Consider the following 14,749-nt stretch of genomic DNA (forward strand, 5'->3'; position numbering starts at 1 on the left):
GAGAACTGCTGTTTTCTCAAGGTCTATCAAGTGATACAGTTACTCTATCCAGTACCTCCTACTGGCCCATATTCCTTCTTGTGGGATAATTCATTGCTTCTTACCGAGGGAAAGCTGAAGCAGTCATTTGTTAAGCCTCGTAGATGAGGTTGGTGTCAGAGCAATGTTTAACATTTTGGATGGCTCGTCACTCAGATCGACATGTGCCACCACTCCTCACATAAACCAGGCTGAAAACTGGTGACAGCATGCTGTCAGAATGGCACAGCCTCTCTGTGATGGCATTGTCTGATGATGAAAGCTGGGAGAAGAGCTGCAGGTCCCTGGGGTTCTTTTGGGTATCAATTTGCATTGTGCCTGCACAACTTCATTGCAGGTAAAGACACAGGGTGGATGTGGGGGCCTGAAACCACACTGGAGTGCAGCACATCCATCCCCACCCCTCCTTTGCACCTCACTGCTTGAAAATGTAAACACACCTGGTGTCCTGGAATTTCTAGGAGCTGTTAATTTCAGAATAAAGTGTCATGTAATCATTAAGTTGGAAAAGATCTCCAAAACCATGTCCTGGGTTGCAGTATATTCTATCACCATCCTCATGTACTGTTGAAACCAGGTGAGGCAGTGCTCCCTGCCTCCCCCCCCGCCCCGGGCTACCTTCTGTTAATGGGCCCATCAATGCCCTGCCCCATGACTCATAGATAACTTCCCCCTGTATTGTCCCCTGTTAATGGGCCCACCACTGCCTTGCTGCATGACTCAGAGATAACTTCCTCCTGGACTGTTTTCTGTTAATGGCTCATCAAGGCCTTATCTCATGACTCACCATCCCATTGTGAGATGCTCCTCCCCGAGGGAGGAGCCAAGCATTCCATACTGGATATAAGCTGAGAATTCGAACACCACAGCAGCCCTTACCTACGGGACTTCCAGAGGACAGGAGCTACTGCTGGACTTTCAGCTGAAGACCAGACCCCCTTTCTTCCAGAGGATCACGCTTCAACAAGACCACCTCATCTGGACGACTACCATCACCCTAACAGGGTTCCAGGCTGTATTCTGACTCTGTCAGTGTTTTTGATATTATTGCATTTATTCTTTTTATCATTTTCCTATTAAATTATAATTCTGACTTGCGATCTCTCACTGGTTTGATTTCAAACTAGTACATATTTTGGCGCCCAACGTGGGGCATTAACCTGAGAGAAAGTCAGAATTGCAATTTCATATTAACAGAAACCTATCCACCATGGTGGTTGGCTTGTCTATATGGGTACTGTATCTTGCTCTCTATATTTTCCCTCACATGGGGAACTACTTGCCTGTTGTATTGCTCCTGTTGAGACCAGGGAATGGTATGAGAATTGCTTTATTGGTTTATTATGCTTATGGCATGATAACCTGTGAGGCAATGAATACCATTCGGAATATATACTCAATTTTGTTTGCTTGTCCTAGTCTGGGCTGCTACATCTGGGACCTTCTCAACAATCGCACCCTGCCCTTGGTGGGAAGAGTGGAGAGTGGTTTCTTCCAGCCTTTCAGGTCAGGCACAGCAGTTTTTAAAAATATTGAGTTCTCTCTGGATGCCAAGGACAGCCTAGTCTTGCTGTTTTGTTTTCTCTGCATGGCCTGCACCATGTACACCATGCTTAGAAACAAAACACTGTTTGGTGTGGTACAGCGTCTTCTTGAGGAGGAAGAGAAAAGAACCAAGAGCAGAGCAACAGCATCCATGACCACACAGACTGCCACAGAGGAGAAAGGAACCAAGAGCAAAGCCACAGCGTCCGTGTCTACGCAGACTGCCACAGAGGAGAAAGAAACCAAGAGCAAAGCAACAGCATCCGTGTCCACTCAGACTGCCACAGAGGAGAAAGGAACCAAGAGCAAAACAACAGCGTCCATGTCTACGCAGACTACCACAGAGGAGAAAGGAACCAAAAGGGCCATGAGCACCTCCACACAAACAGTCACCGAACCAGAGCAGCCTAAACCGGTAGAAGTTGCCCCCATTCAGAAAAAGAAATCAAAAAGCAAATCAGTCCGCATAGTGACTGATGAGGGTGAGGCAGGACCTTCACACGCAGCGGAGGAGACAGAACCAGAGATTATCACTCGCTCTCTATCCCTAGGTGAGCTGCGTGACCTGCGGAGGGAATTCACCCGCCAGACGAACGAGTCCATCCTAACCTGGCTGCTCCGCATCTGGGACGCTGCAGCAAACGACACCATCCTGGATGGAAGTGAGGCCAGGCAACTGGGATCGCTGTCCCGGGATGTGGTCATTGACCAGGGGATTGGGAGAACCCAAGAAACTCTCAGCCTCTGGAGGCGACTGCTGACAAGTGTAAGGGACAGATACCTCTGCAAAGAAGACCTCCAGGTGCACCAGGGAAAATGGAGCACAATGGAACAGGGTATCCGATGCCTGAGGGAGTTGGCTGTGCTGGAGATCATTTTTGCAGAAGATGAGAGATTTCCTAAGAGCCCAGATGGTGTCCAGTGCACGTCACAGATGTGGCTGAGATTTGCACGGCTTGGACCAGAGATGTACTCCCGTTACCTGGCAACACTGCAATGGAGGGAAGGTGAGGACAGGGTGGGTGTCCTGGCCAATAAACTAAGAATCTACGAGGACACTGTCACTGCCCCGTTTCGCACCCATGTCTCATCTGTGGAAACAAGGCTGGCTGAGCAAGTCCGGAGCTTGATTGAAGAGGGCCATCAGAAACTAAAAAAGGAACTTAAGGAAGAAATTTACCACGTCTCCCCAGAACCAACAAGAGTCTCTGCTATTAGGAGTAGGCATTCCCCAGCCAGGGAGAAAGGATACACTCCACGAGGTAACCTCTGGTTTTTTCTCCAGGAGCATGGAGAAGACATGAGGAAGTGGGATGGAAAACCCACCTCCTCCTTAGCAGCCCGGGTACGTGAACTAAAAAGAGGGACAACTACCACAAGGAGCTCATCTAGAGCCAGCGCCGCTCCGGTCTCTCGTGGCCAGAACATCAGAAGGTATAGAAATGATGATATGAGTGATCCTCTTGAAGGGACATCAAGAGCATATTCACCGGAGGAGAGCAACGTGCACCATGACCAGGATTAGAGGGTCCCTGCCTCTAGCCAGGTAGAGGAGAGGGACAACCGGATCTATTGGACAGTGTGGATCCGATGGCCTGGCACATCTGACCCACAAAGATATACGGCTTTGGTTGATACCGGCGCTCAATGCACTCTAATGCCATCAAGGTATGTGGGAGCGGAACCCATTTCTATTTCTGGGGTGACAGGGGGATCCCAGGAGCTCACGGTACTGGAAGCTGAAGTGAGTTTAACTGGGAATGAGTGGCAGAAACACCCCATCGTGACTGGTCCAGAGGCCCCATGCATCCTCGGCATAGATTACCTCAGGAACGGGTACTTCAAAGACCCAAAAGGTTATCGCTGGGCTTTTGGGATAGCTGCTCTAGAGACAGAAGGCATCAGACAACTGAGTACCTTGCCTGGTCTCTCAGACAACCCTTCTGCTGTGGGACTACTGAGAGTTGAAGAACAACAGGTACCAATTGCCAGAGCAACAGTGCACCGTCGGCAATACCGCACCGACAGAGACTCTGTGGTCCCCATCCATACGATGATTCGTGAGCTGGAGAGCCAAGGGGTGGTCAGCAAGGCTCGTTCACCCTTTAACAGCCCCATATGGCCAGTGCGTAAGTCCAGTGGAGAATGGAGACTGACGGTGGATTACCGTGGACTGAATGAAGTCACGCCACCACTGAGTGCAGCCGTACCAGACATGCTGGAGCTTCAGTATGAGCTGGAATCCAAGGCAGCAAAGTGGTACGCGACCATTGATATTGCAAATGCGTTTTTCTCCATTCCTCTGGCAGCAGAGTGCAGGCCTCAGTTTGCCTTCACCTGGAGGGGTGTGCAGTATACCTGGAACCGATTGCCCCAGGGGTGGAAGCACAGTCCTACTATCTGCCATGGACTGATCCAGACTGTGCTAGAAAAGGGTGAGGCTCCAGAACACCTGCAGTACATTGATGACATCATTGTGTGGGGGAACACGGCAGCAGAAGTATTTGAGAAGGGACAGAAGATCATCCAGATTCTCCTGAAGGCTGGTTTTGCCATCAAGAGGAGCAAAGTCAAGGGACCTGCCCGGGAGATCCAGTTCCTGGGGGTAAAGTGGCAAGATGGACGGCGTCAGATTCCCACTGAAGTCATCAATAAGATCACTGCGATGTCTCCACCGACCAACAAGAAGGAAACACAAGCTTTCCTAGGTGCCATAGGCTTTTGGAGAATGCACATTCCTGAATATAGCCAGATTGTGAGCCCTCTCTACCTGGTTACCCGCAAGAAGAACAATTTCCATTGGGGCCCTGAACAGCAACAAGCTTTCGCCCAGATCAAGCAGGAAATCGCTCATGCGGTAGCCCTTGGTCCAGTCAGAACGGGGCCAGAAGTGAAAAACGTGCTCTACTCTGCAGCCGGGAACAATGGTCTGTCCTGGAGCCTTTGGCAGAAGGTGCCTGGTGAGACTCGGGGTCGACCACTGGGATTCTGGAGCCGAAGCTACAGAGGATCCGAGGCCAACTACACCCCAACAGAGAAGGAAATTTTGGCCGCCTATGAAGGAGTCCAAGCTGCCTCAGAGGTCATTGGTACTGAAGCGCAGCTGCTTCTGGCACCCCGACTGCCGGTGCTGGGGTGGATGTTCAAGGGAAAGATTCCTTCCACGCATCATGCCACCGATGCTACTTGGAGCAAATGGATTGCCCTCATTACACAGCGTGCCCGTATTGGAAACCTGAACCGCCCTGGGATTCTGGAAATTATAACAAACTGGCCTGAAGGTGAGACTTTTGGATTATCTTCTGAAGAAGAGGAGCAAGTGACACGTGCTGAGGAAGCCCCACCATATAATGAGCTACCGGAGAGTGAAAGACGATATGCCCTCTTCACCGATGGTTCCTGCCGAATTGTAAGCACTAACCGGAAATGGAAAGCTGCTGTATGGAGCCCCACACGACGAGTTGCACAAGCTACCGAGGGAGAGGGTGGATCGAGTCAGGTCGCAGAACTTAAAGCTGTCCAGCTGGCTTTAGATATTGCTGAAAGAGAGAAGTGGCCGAGGCTCTATCTCTACACTGACTCCTGGATGGTAGCTAATGCTCTGTGGGGATGGCTGGATCGCTGGAGAAAAGCCAACTGGCAGCGCAGAGGGAAACCCATCTGGGCCGCTGAGATTTGGCAGGACATCGCCGCTCGGGTGGAGAAGCTGATCGTGAAGGTTCGACACGTGGATGCTCATGTACCCAAAAGTCGGGCTAATGAAGAGCACCGTAACAATGAGCAGGTGGATCGAGCTGCCAAGGTGAAAATATCACAGGTGGATCTGGACTGGCAGCACAAGGGAGAATTATTTTTAGCTCGTTGGGCCCATGATGCCTCTGGTCATCAGGGACGAGATGCAACGTACCGATGGGCTCGTGAGCGAGGGGTGGACCTTACTATGGACAGCATCTCACAGGTTATCCACAACTGCGAGACCTGCGCTGCAATCAAACAGGCCAAGCGGGTGAAGCCTCTGTGGTACAGTGGAAGATGGTCCAAGTACAGGTATGGGGAAGCCTGGCAAATTGACTACATCACCCTTCCCCAAACCCGCCAAGGCAAGCACTACGTGTTGACCATGGTGGAAGCAACCACTGGATGGCTGGAGACATACCCTGTGCCTCATGCTACTGCCCGGAACACCATCTTGGGCCTGGAAAAGCAAGTCCTTTGGAGACATGGCACCCCTGAGAGAATCGAGTCAGACAACGGGACGCATTTCAAGAACAGCCTCGTAAGTACTTGGGCCAGAGAACATGGAATTGAATGGATCTATCATATCCCTTATCATGCACCAGCTGCTGGGAAAGTTGAACGGTGCAATGGACTACTCAAGACTACCCTAAAAGCACTTGGTGGAGGAACCTTCAAAAATTGGGAAGTGAACTTAGCAAAGGCCACCTGGATGGTTAACACCAGAGGATCCATCAATCGAGCTGGTCCTGCCCAGTCTGAACCCTTGCACACGGTGGATGGAGATAAAGTCCCTGTGGTACACATGAGAGGTATGTTAGGAAAGACTGTTTGGATTAATCCCACCTCAGGCAAGAGCAAACCTATCCGTGGGATTGTCTTCGCTCAAGGACCTGGTTGCACTTGGTGGGTAATGCGGAAAGATGGGGAAACCCGATGTGTGCCACAAGGAGACCTCATTTTAAGTGAGAACTGTGTGTAAGGTTCCATTGTATATATATATATATGTGTGTGTGTGTGTGTGTGGAGTTTAAGGAAGGTACTGATTTGGAATTATGTAGATGGTAATAGAATAAGGGGTGGATTATGTCCTGGGTTGCAGTATATTCTATCACCATCCTCATGTACTGTTGAAACCAGGTGAGGCAGTGCTCCCTGCCTCCCCCCCCGCCCCGGGCTACCTTCTGTTAATGGGCCCATCAATGCCCTGCCCCATGACTCATAGATAACTTCCCCCTGTATTGTCCCCTGTTAATGGGCCCACCACTGCCTTGCTGCATGACTCAGAGATAACTTCCTCCTGGACTGTTTTCTGTTAATGGCTCATCAAGGCCTTATCTCATGACTCACCATCCCATTGTGAGATGCTCCTCCCCGAGGGAGGAGCCAAGCATTCCATACTGGATATAAGCTGAGAATTCGAACACCACAGCAGCCCTTACCTACGGGACTTCCAGAGGACAGGAGCTACTGCTGGACTTTCAGCTGAAGACCAGACCCCCTTTCTTCCAGAGGATCACGCTTCAACAAGACCACCTCATCTGGACGACTACCATCACCCTAACAGGGTTCCAGGCTGTATTCTGACTCTGTCAGTGTTTTTGATATTATTGCATTTATTCTTTTTATCATTTTCCTATTAAATTATAATTCTGACTTGCGATCTCTCACTGGTTTGATTTCAAACTAGTACAACCATCAAGTCCAAGTCCAACTTATGTGAACAAAATCATCTTCTTAAAATGGATTGTAACGGGAAAATTCCTCCATTTAAATTATATACATATTTCATTTCTGTTTTTCATATTGCAGTTGAATTACTTTAGGACTTTGAATGCTGTAAGCATACATGTTTTCTTCTGAGACCTTGGAGTGAAAGAAACCAACTCCATTGTCCCCACAGTAATACCCTTTGTGATAAGTTAGTGAAAAAGAAAACCATTAGCTTTTCAACACTGTGGTGACAGTACTTATCAACAGGCACAGGGTATTGAGACAGCCCATAGGAAAATATTTGCTATCCTAGATGATGGAGATTTTTTCCTCAGGTAGGTCAGTGCCCATGCACCTACTTCCAGAGCATGGGACACATGTATGCATCTTTCCTCCATTCATTTTGATTTAAATAACCTTTCAACCAGTAAGCAATGTGAAAAATATTTTTTTTGGCTTTGTCTCATGTTCCCACGTTTCAGTTTCTTCCTGGGTGATTTTTTTTCAGTGGTCTTCAGCATTTTTCCCAATCCTGCTGCATTATCTCTCTTCCTCTTGTGGTTGTTCTTTTTCTGACTTCTGGTTTAAGTAGGGAGAAACTCGTATTTCCTGGGTGTGGCTCAGCATAAATTTTAAGTTGATAGCATTTTTTTAACACCATGCCAGATCTAGATGTGCCAACCTTTTCCTTCCAGTCAGGATTATGAGCTCTGCAGAATCTTTAAAAGAATGTTGACACCCAAGCATTATTAAAAATAACTTACCTACTGGATCACCTCTCAGGAGAGATGATACTGAAAGTAATGCAGGCAACTAATTTGTGCAAGAAAAGTAAAAGATCCAAGAGAATTAAATTAATAACATCATTAAAAAAAAATCTGCTTTAGTGCCTTTAATTTGTAAAGGAAAGCAAATTAATGATGGTAGTAGGCAAAGGGTTAGATAGAATTGTTTTTTATTTTAATTAGAAACCTTACAGTGAGTAGAAAGCCATAGAAGGATACCAGATCAGAAAACCTCAGAATGTTCATGCTTTGCTTATTGATAGAACAGGAACATCATGACACAGGAGTTTTCTGTTTCTTACATCCTTGGCATTCTTTGACACAATCTTCAGAAGTCACTTCTTTCCCATGTTTTTAAGAAAAATTGTTAACACTTCTCTATGGCTTTCTTGAGGTATAAAGTCAGTTCTAACATTATATAACTGCAGCACAAGAGCAGAGGTTTTTGGTTGGTGTTTTTTTAGATGTACTTCTTTTTAGTACTTGTAAGACAATCAGTCTCCAGCCAATAAAACAAGCTATTACTGTGGAGGAAAAATAAAAATCCAGAAGTATTTAGGCACATATGAGTAAGATTACTTACAGATTGTAAAGACAGAGCAGCTGGTCCAAATTTCCTCTTGTTCTTCATCTGTCTTGTAGATGGATTTTTCCATATTCACAGTGCATCAGCATCCCCAATATCTAATTAGTGTTTTTCAGCTTTCCTGCTTCTTTTTTTTCTGGACATTTGAGTGCATATTTGTAGCTCAACTTCAATTTTTAAAAATGACTGCTAGGAGGTAGACCTGAGCTTTTGAGCTTTTGTATAAACATTTGCTTCATGAACTCTTGGGAAATTAGTTCCATTATAAAAGCTTTTGTTATTGCTGTAATGTGGTTTAATGTTGATTTTGAATGTTTTAAGAAGTATCTCTGCATTATATATGCATTGGAGTAACACTGAAAAATTCTCTATAGTCAATCACCTATAGAATATGTTCTAATTCTTATCATGTGCTTAGATTTTATTGCAGAATAAAACTGTCTTAATGGTGTAGTTTTTTTCCATATACTGTATCTGTGTCAAAATCTAAAAATCCTTAAAAGTTGTTTAGATGAGCATGTTCTGGGATGTAAAGGAACTGCCTATACTGAAAGCCAACCAGATTCCTATTGCTTGAAATACCTTTTTTTCCTATGCTGAAGAGGTTCAAAGGTGTTTATACAGACAGAGCTGCTATTTTGCTATTTTGGATGAATCTCTCCCCTGGAATTCTTGGTATCCTTTCCTGTCCTACAGAAAGGGAAGTTTTCTTCCCTTTTCACATTACATCTCCGATCCTGCAGGCAAGGGTCTCCAGATGAGCTGTTTCTCCAGTCCTTTAATCAGTGCTGCCTGCCCCAAAGGGTGTGAGAGGGCAGTGAGGGCAATCTTAAACTTGTGGAGAGTCAGGAATAAGATTTTTTTTCCCTTTCCCCTGCCCTCACCGTGCACTCTGGGGCACTTCATCACTATTGAAGGAGTGTTGACTGCTCACAGTTTGCTAGTACATACACTAGGGCTGTTTTATTTTTCCAAACCCTGTGTTTTTAGGAGCTCGCTGTGCTGTTGAGGGCAGTCTCAGGGGACATTTTCAGGGTCCTGAGGCAGCTCTGAGCTGTCTTTGGTGCTGGTTACAGTCACTGTGTCAGAGTTTGAGCTGACAGCTCTGAAGAGAAGCCCCTTTTGGGGGTCGTGGTTGTTGGCTCTTCTGCTCCTAAAGCCTGGACTGGTATTTTGGAGTCATACCAGACAATTTGGGGACTTTGACAGTTGGATTTGGGTGATGTAGTGGGAGCAGTCAGGAGTTCTGCTGTTGCCCTTATGAATCCTAGTCCTTGCCAGAAGTTCCTGCCCCAGAGAGGAGCTGTGTGCCAGCTCTTCTGCCGCTCTCATTCCCAGCACTCCAGCTGATGCTGCAGGGGCACCCCTGGGCACTGAGCCACTGCAGCCTGGAGGGTTAATAAGGAGTGAGAGAAAGAAACTGGGGTGAAAGGAAAAGGGATTGGAGCAGGACAGAAAATGGGAGATAAGGACAAATGTTAATGTTGGCAAAGAGTTGATGTAATTGCGCTTTGATAAGTGACATTTATGGGTTATGAAACATCTGCAGAAAATCTCAGAGAAGTAATTGAACCAGACATCTTTCAGTTCTGGTGATCTGTGAAAATAAGATCCAATACTCCATGTTTTATGCAAAAATAAGTTTGTGCTTCATTGTGTGATACAGATCTAATGATAAGCTGACTTTCAGATTATACCACATGCACTTTTGATATATAATTTTATCGATTGAGAGATTTTTATCCTGAATTTAAAATTTCTACAGGCTTTGGATTTCCTCCTGTTCTTGTCCCTAACTCATGTTGTTTCTTCATCCCGTAGAGACTAATTCCTTATTAAATGAGATACAAGACCCGCAAATAACCACACATATTAATAGTTCTTCAGAGAGGCTGAAGTAAGTACAAGATAAATGAAAAAAATTGTTTCTTTATTCAACCAAGTAACAGCCAGACTTAAATGAAGAACTGTAAATTATTTTCTGGAGAAATGCTCTGAACTGTTGACAGTCTGGAGCTCCTTGCTCATGTCCAGTAATGGCAGCAGAAATTTAAGAATAATTAACATGAATGAAATGAAGGAAGTTCCCAAGCAATCACTGGGAAAAAAAAAAAAAAGGAAAAGCACATGTGTCTTTTCCATCTGCATTATTTCAGACTCATTTATTTTCTTGGTATCGCATTTCCATTTTATTTCATGGTAACATGAATTCTCCTTGCTTCCTCTCCTTATGATTTATAGTGTATCCTAAAGTTGAAATTGTTTTATTAAATGTCCCTGGACAAATATTATAGATTTGAATGGAATTCAGCTGCAATTATTGTTGAATTCCATCTGTGGCAAGAGATAACATTTTATAATACATGCCTAACTGCTAACACAAACCTGACTTTTCAGTGCTGATTGTAGCTGACCACAGCTAGTTGGCCAAAAGGAGCCTGTTTCACACCTTTTCAAGAGGTGGGTTCTATTCCTTATTTTCTGAGGGATGGAGATGGCAACGAAGCAATAGGTCTGGAATACTGTCCTATGTGCATTAAACTTTTACAAAGGAAATACACAGCTATGAAAAAGCTTTTATGTAAGCCTTGAATTTAGTTTCTGTGTTCACAGCCATTCCTGGTTTCTGGGATACATTTAAAAACAGCATATATCTTCACTTTCCTGTTGTTTAAAGAAATGCTTCTGTCCAATTCTCTCTATATAACATGGAAAGAATTAATTTCCCTCAGAGCCATAGTAGCAGGGAGTCACTTCCATGGCTCTTCTCATTAGGGTGTGCAGTATTATTTTGGATATGGAAAGGAGCCATCCAATTACAAATGATACTGATAGAAAATGCCTTTTCTGAGACAGATTATGCCTTCTTTCTCTACCACCATTCCTGTCACCTCAGTCATCCTTTAGTGTGCTTCCACCATATTAACTGGGTTAATATATTATTATATATATTATATATTATAATATGAACCTAACCAGGAATCTTTCATTTTTTTCCTGGCACTGCTGAGAAATGAAAACATTCATATTTGATGTGACAGCTTAGTTACTTGCACATTGTTTGGATCTTAGGACACATCCCATAGGCCTGTCTGAACTCAGGATAATACAGGGAAGAAAATGTATGTGCATGAGTGCACATCTGGAGGAGTAAGTGCTGTTATTTGCCCCTGCTTCCTGTAACTCAATATACAACATCCAGAGACATTATTGATGTTTACACATTGCTAATGATATAAGTGGGGTTGCTTTTTCACCGAAGAATGTAGTTTATCCCTAACTGTTCTGAAGTTTTCTTCTCAGTCTGAAATTCCTAATAATTCTGAGATATGTTTTATGTTTTTCCCTAAGCTCTTTGAAGTGGATCCATTTCTATTCTATGATCATATCTATTTAACTGAAACTGTCAGTGGGTGCTCAGAACTGAATCAATTTACACTTTTCAAAAACTATAGACATTTACCATCTTTTTGACTTGTGAGTCAGTGGTCGTGATGCACTTCTGAGACTGCACTTCTGAATATCAGCTTCTTATTTCGTACCTCTTATTTCATACTGTAGATCAGTCTCTGCTTATTTGTAGCCAAACCCATAGGTTTAGTTTTGTCTTCAGATTTTTTTCAGTTAGGAATTTAGAGGTACAAAGGGCTGAGCAAATAACATCTGTTTTCACATATATTGAAAGTTTAACAGCAGTGGGGAACTAAAGGATAACAGCAATACGTAAACTTCGTAAGTTGAATTGTAACAATGAAAAAAAATAATTTATTTGAATGTCACCAGATAGCAAGATAAGCAAAAAAGTGAATTGAAGGACTTGTGTGTCATTATCTCATGATTGCACCAAGGCCACAATTGTAGAGAAACAATGCAGTTTTAAGTAAGTCATATAATTAATTTATGTTCCCGGTACACGTTGCAAAATCGACCTCTTTTGCTGTTCCATTGGTGTGGCAGATCTGCAGTGGGAACTGGTGCTCCTTCTGAGCAGGATGTCAGCTCAGACAGGTGTTGCAGGGCAAAGGTACAGCCAAAAAGCCCAGATGCTGCTCCTGATGATTTGCTTCAAAAAATGTAGAAGAAAGCGACCGTCTGTCAGAACCAGTGGTGAGCTGTGAAGTTCTTACAGACTGTAAACATAAATATAAAAAAGATTAGCGTTCAGTATTTTGAATGGCTGTTTTGTATTTCTATAGCTCACGTGTTCTTGTGCTACTTACTGATACTGTAAATGTGAAAAAGAGGGAATGACCAGTGACTGAAGTGAGGGAACTTACAAAAGGTCACAGTAATAGGTTTATTTCCATCTCTAAGAGACTGTGTCTCGTCTTTCTTGTGGCAGAAACAAATGGGGATGTGCCCTTTTTTTGTTCTCATTTGTTTGACGTGAACAACACAAGCTTTTTTCATTCTCTTTCTAAACATGTACTATTGGCAGCTCTTATTTAAAAGAAAAAAGCTCATCTGTCTGTCCTGCAAATTGCTAAAACACAAAGTAAAGGCAAGAAAGGCATGGAATAGCTGCTTAGATTTAAATATATTCATGGAGGAAAAGCTGAAGAAATCTGGGAACAGGAAGCTGCCTAAAAGAGAAAAGCAGTTAGTTAGGTACTCAGATGGTTTTCAGAGATGATTCAAGAGCAGATGGCTTTGGGAGCTCACAGCCCGGGTCCTCTGGGTTTTGCTGCTGAGCAAAACTGTCCTGGGAAAGGAAAGGGAAACTGAAGGTTCTTTTCCCCAGGCTGTAACTGAGCCAAGCTTGATTTTATTCAGTCTGAGTATTGGCTTGGATTTCCGAATGGAAGTTTTGGAAGCCTGCCTCATTCATCAAAAATAATTTATGGTGCTACCACAGAGGCAAGAGGGCTCCTCATTATTGTTTCCTGCATTTTATGATGTTGGCACTTTTCCTGAAATAATTTAGGGATTGCAGACATAATAATTTGAATTTTATAAAAATAGATCTCATCAGTGAAATCCATATTTTATCTAGGTTTTGGTGATGTGTCTCTTCCTCAGTAAATACTTGGGAAATTTTTCTGGTCACCAGTTGAAAATAAAACATGGAAAAGAGCAGTAAGACAAGCTTTATGTGCTTTAAGCTTAAATGGTAAAATTCTTTAGGATCTCTTATGGTCTGAATAAAAGTGTCTACATCTTTAGCTGAATCTGGAATCTTGGGAGATCAGGGAGTAAGATGCTGAAGATTACTGAGTTGGAGATTCAGTGATGGCTATTGAGTTGACAAAATGGAGCAATGTTTTAATACTTTCTCCATGCCATTTCAGAACATAAGGATGCCACTGTTGTGTTCATGGATATGTGCACATGTGACCAAAACTGAAGGCTGCAAGAATAGCAGAGCCTGCAGTAAAACCTTCTCTGACTCCTTTGTCTTCAGCAGTTTGCCTCATTTATACAGTTTCAGTAATCTCAAGTGGCTTTTCATTTCATGGTTTTGTTCAATCTCATGTAAACCTTGTTCTGGACCTGTAATATGCAGCATTATAGCTAAAATTAACCTGATGGCTCGGGCCACTCTCTGAGGTTGGTGGTGTAAGTGGAAAAGGTTACACTGACATTTGGTATTGTGCCCAGTTACATAGACAGAGAGCTTCCCTCGGTGTTCTTAAAAAGATTCAGTAGAAACAGGGATCACTCAAAATACTTATTTTGAGATGAGATCACTCCTGGCATGAGAATCATGTGATCTTTCCATAAATTACACAATATGGACTTTGTATGCTGACAAATCTGATGGAACTATTTTCATGATTAACACTGGTGAATATAAAACCAAATAAACTTCATACATTTCCTCTGAGAGAAATAAAAACAACCTGTCAAATAATTGTTGCAAGCATATTTTTCTAGGTCTATTAAGTTCTGCTCTATTTTTAAGTACAGTTTTATTGAGAGAATATGTTTTATGGAGCTTCTTGAAAGCCCTTAGATGGAAGTCCTCAGTTCATCTGTCACTAATAGTGGTCCTGGCTTCCTGTTTGGGTTTGCCATTCTGGCATCTGCAATAGAGCCAGAGACAGGGTGTTACTCTGAAAGTATTCATCTCTCTTCAACTAAATGACAGTGGGAACAATTTGGAATTTCTCAGCTCTACTTTAATTTAGTCTTAAATGCCATTAAGAAGGAAACCTGGGCAGGGATTTGTGGATTCCTTGAGTTCAAGGATTTATCATTTGGTCTCTGTTTCCCCCTGTGTGTGTTATGATTGCACCCCACTGCTTTTTCCTTATTAATTTTGCAGAAAAGGCTCCTGGAAAGAGAAACTAGAAAACACTCAGTCTTGTCAAAAATAGCTATTTGGGAAATCAGACCACAGAAATCA

General features: G+C 43.7%; 1 protein-coding gene across 1 annotated transcript; it reads left to right on the top strand.

Annotated features, from left to right (window-relative positions):
* Nucleotides 1-645: 645 nt before the first annotated feature.
* Nucleotides 646-4,368, top strand: LOC147652825 (uncharacterized). The gene is made up of 4 exons (XM_086888940.1): nucleotides 646-1,067; nucleotides 1,459-1,545; nucleotides 1,685-2,591; nucleotides 2,870-4,368. Exons 3-4 carry the CDS (start codon nucleotides 1,736-1,738, stop codon nucleotides 2,935-2,937), a joined length of 924 nt encoding a protein of 307 aa, XP_086745066.1. The 5' UTR covers nucleotides 646-1,067; nucleotides 1,459-1,545; nucleotides 1,685-1,735; the 3' UTR covers nucleotides 2,938-4,368.
* The last annotated feature ends 10,381 nt before the right edge of the window (nucleotides 4,369-14,749 follow it).

This window comes from Cyanistes caeruleus, chromosome 5 (assembly GCF_971803275.1).
Source record: "Cyanistes caeruleus chromosome 5, bCyaCae1.hap1.1, whole genome shotgun sequence".
NCBI classification, from domain to species: domain Eukaryota; kingdom Metazoa; phylum Chordata; class Aves; order Passeriformes; family Paridae; genus Cyanistes; species Cyanistes caeruleus.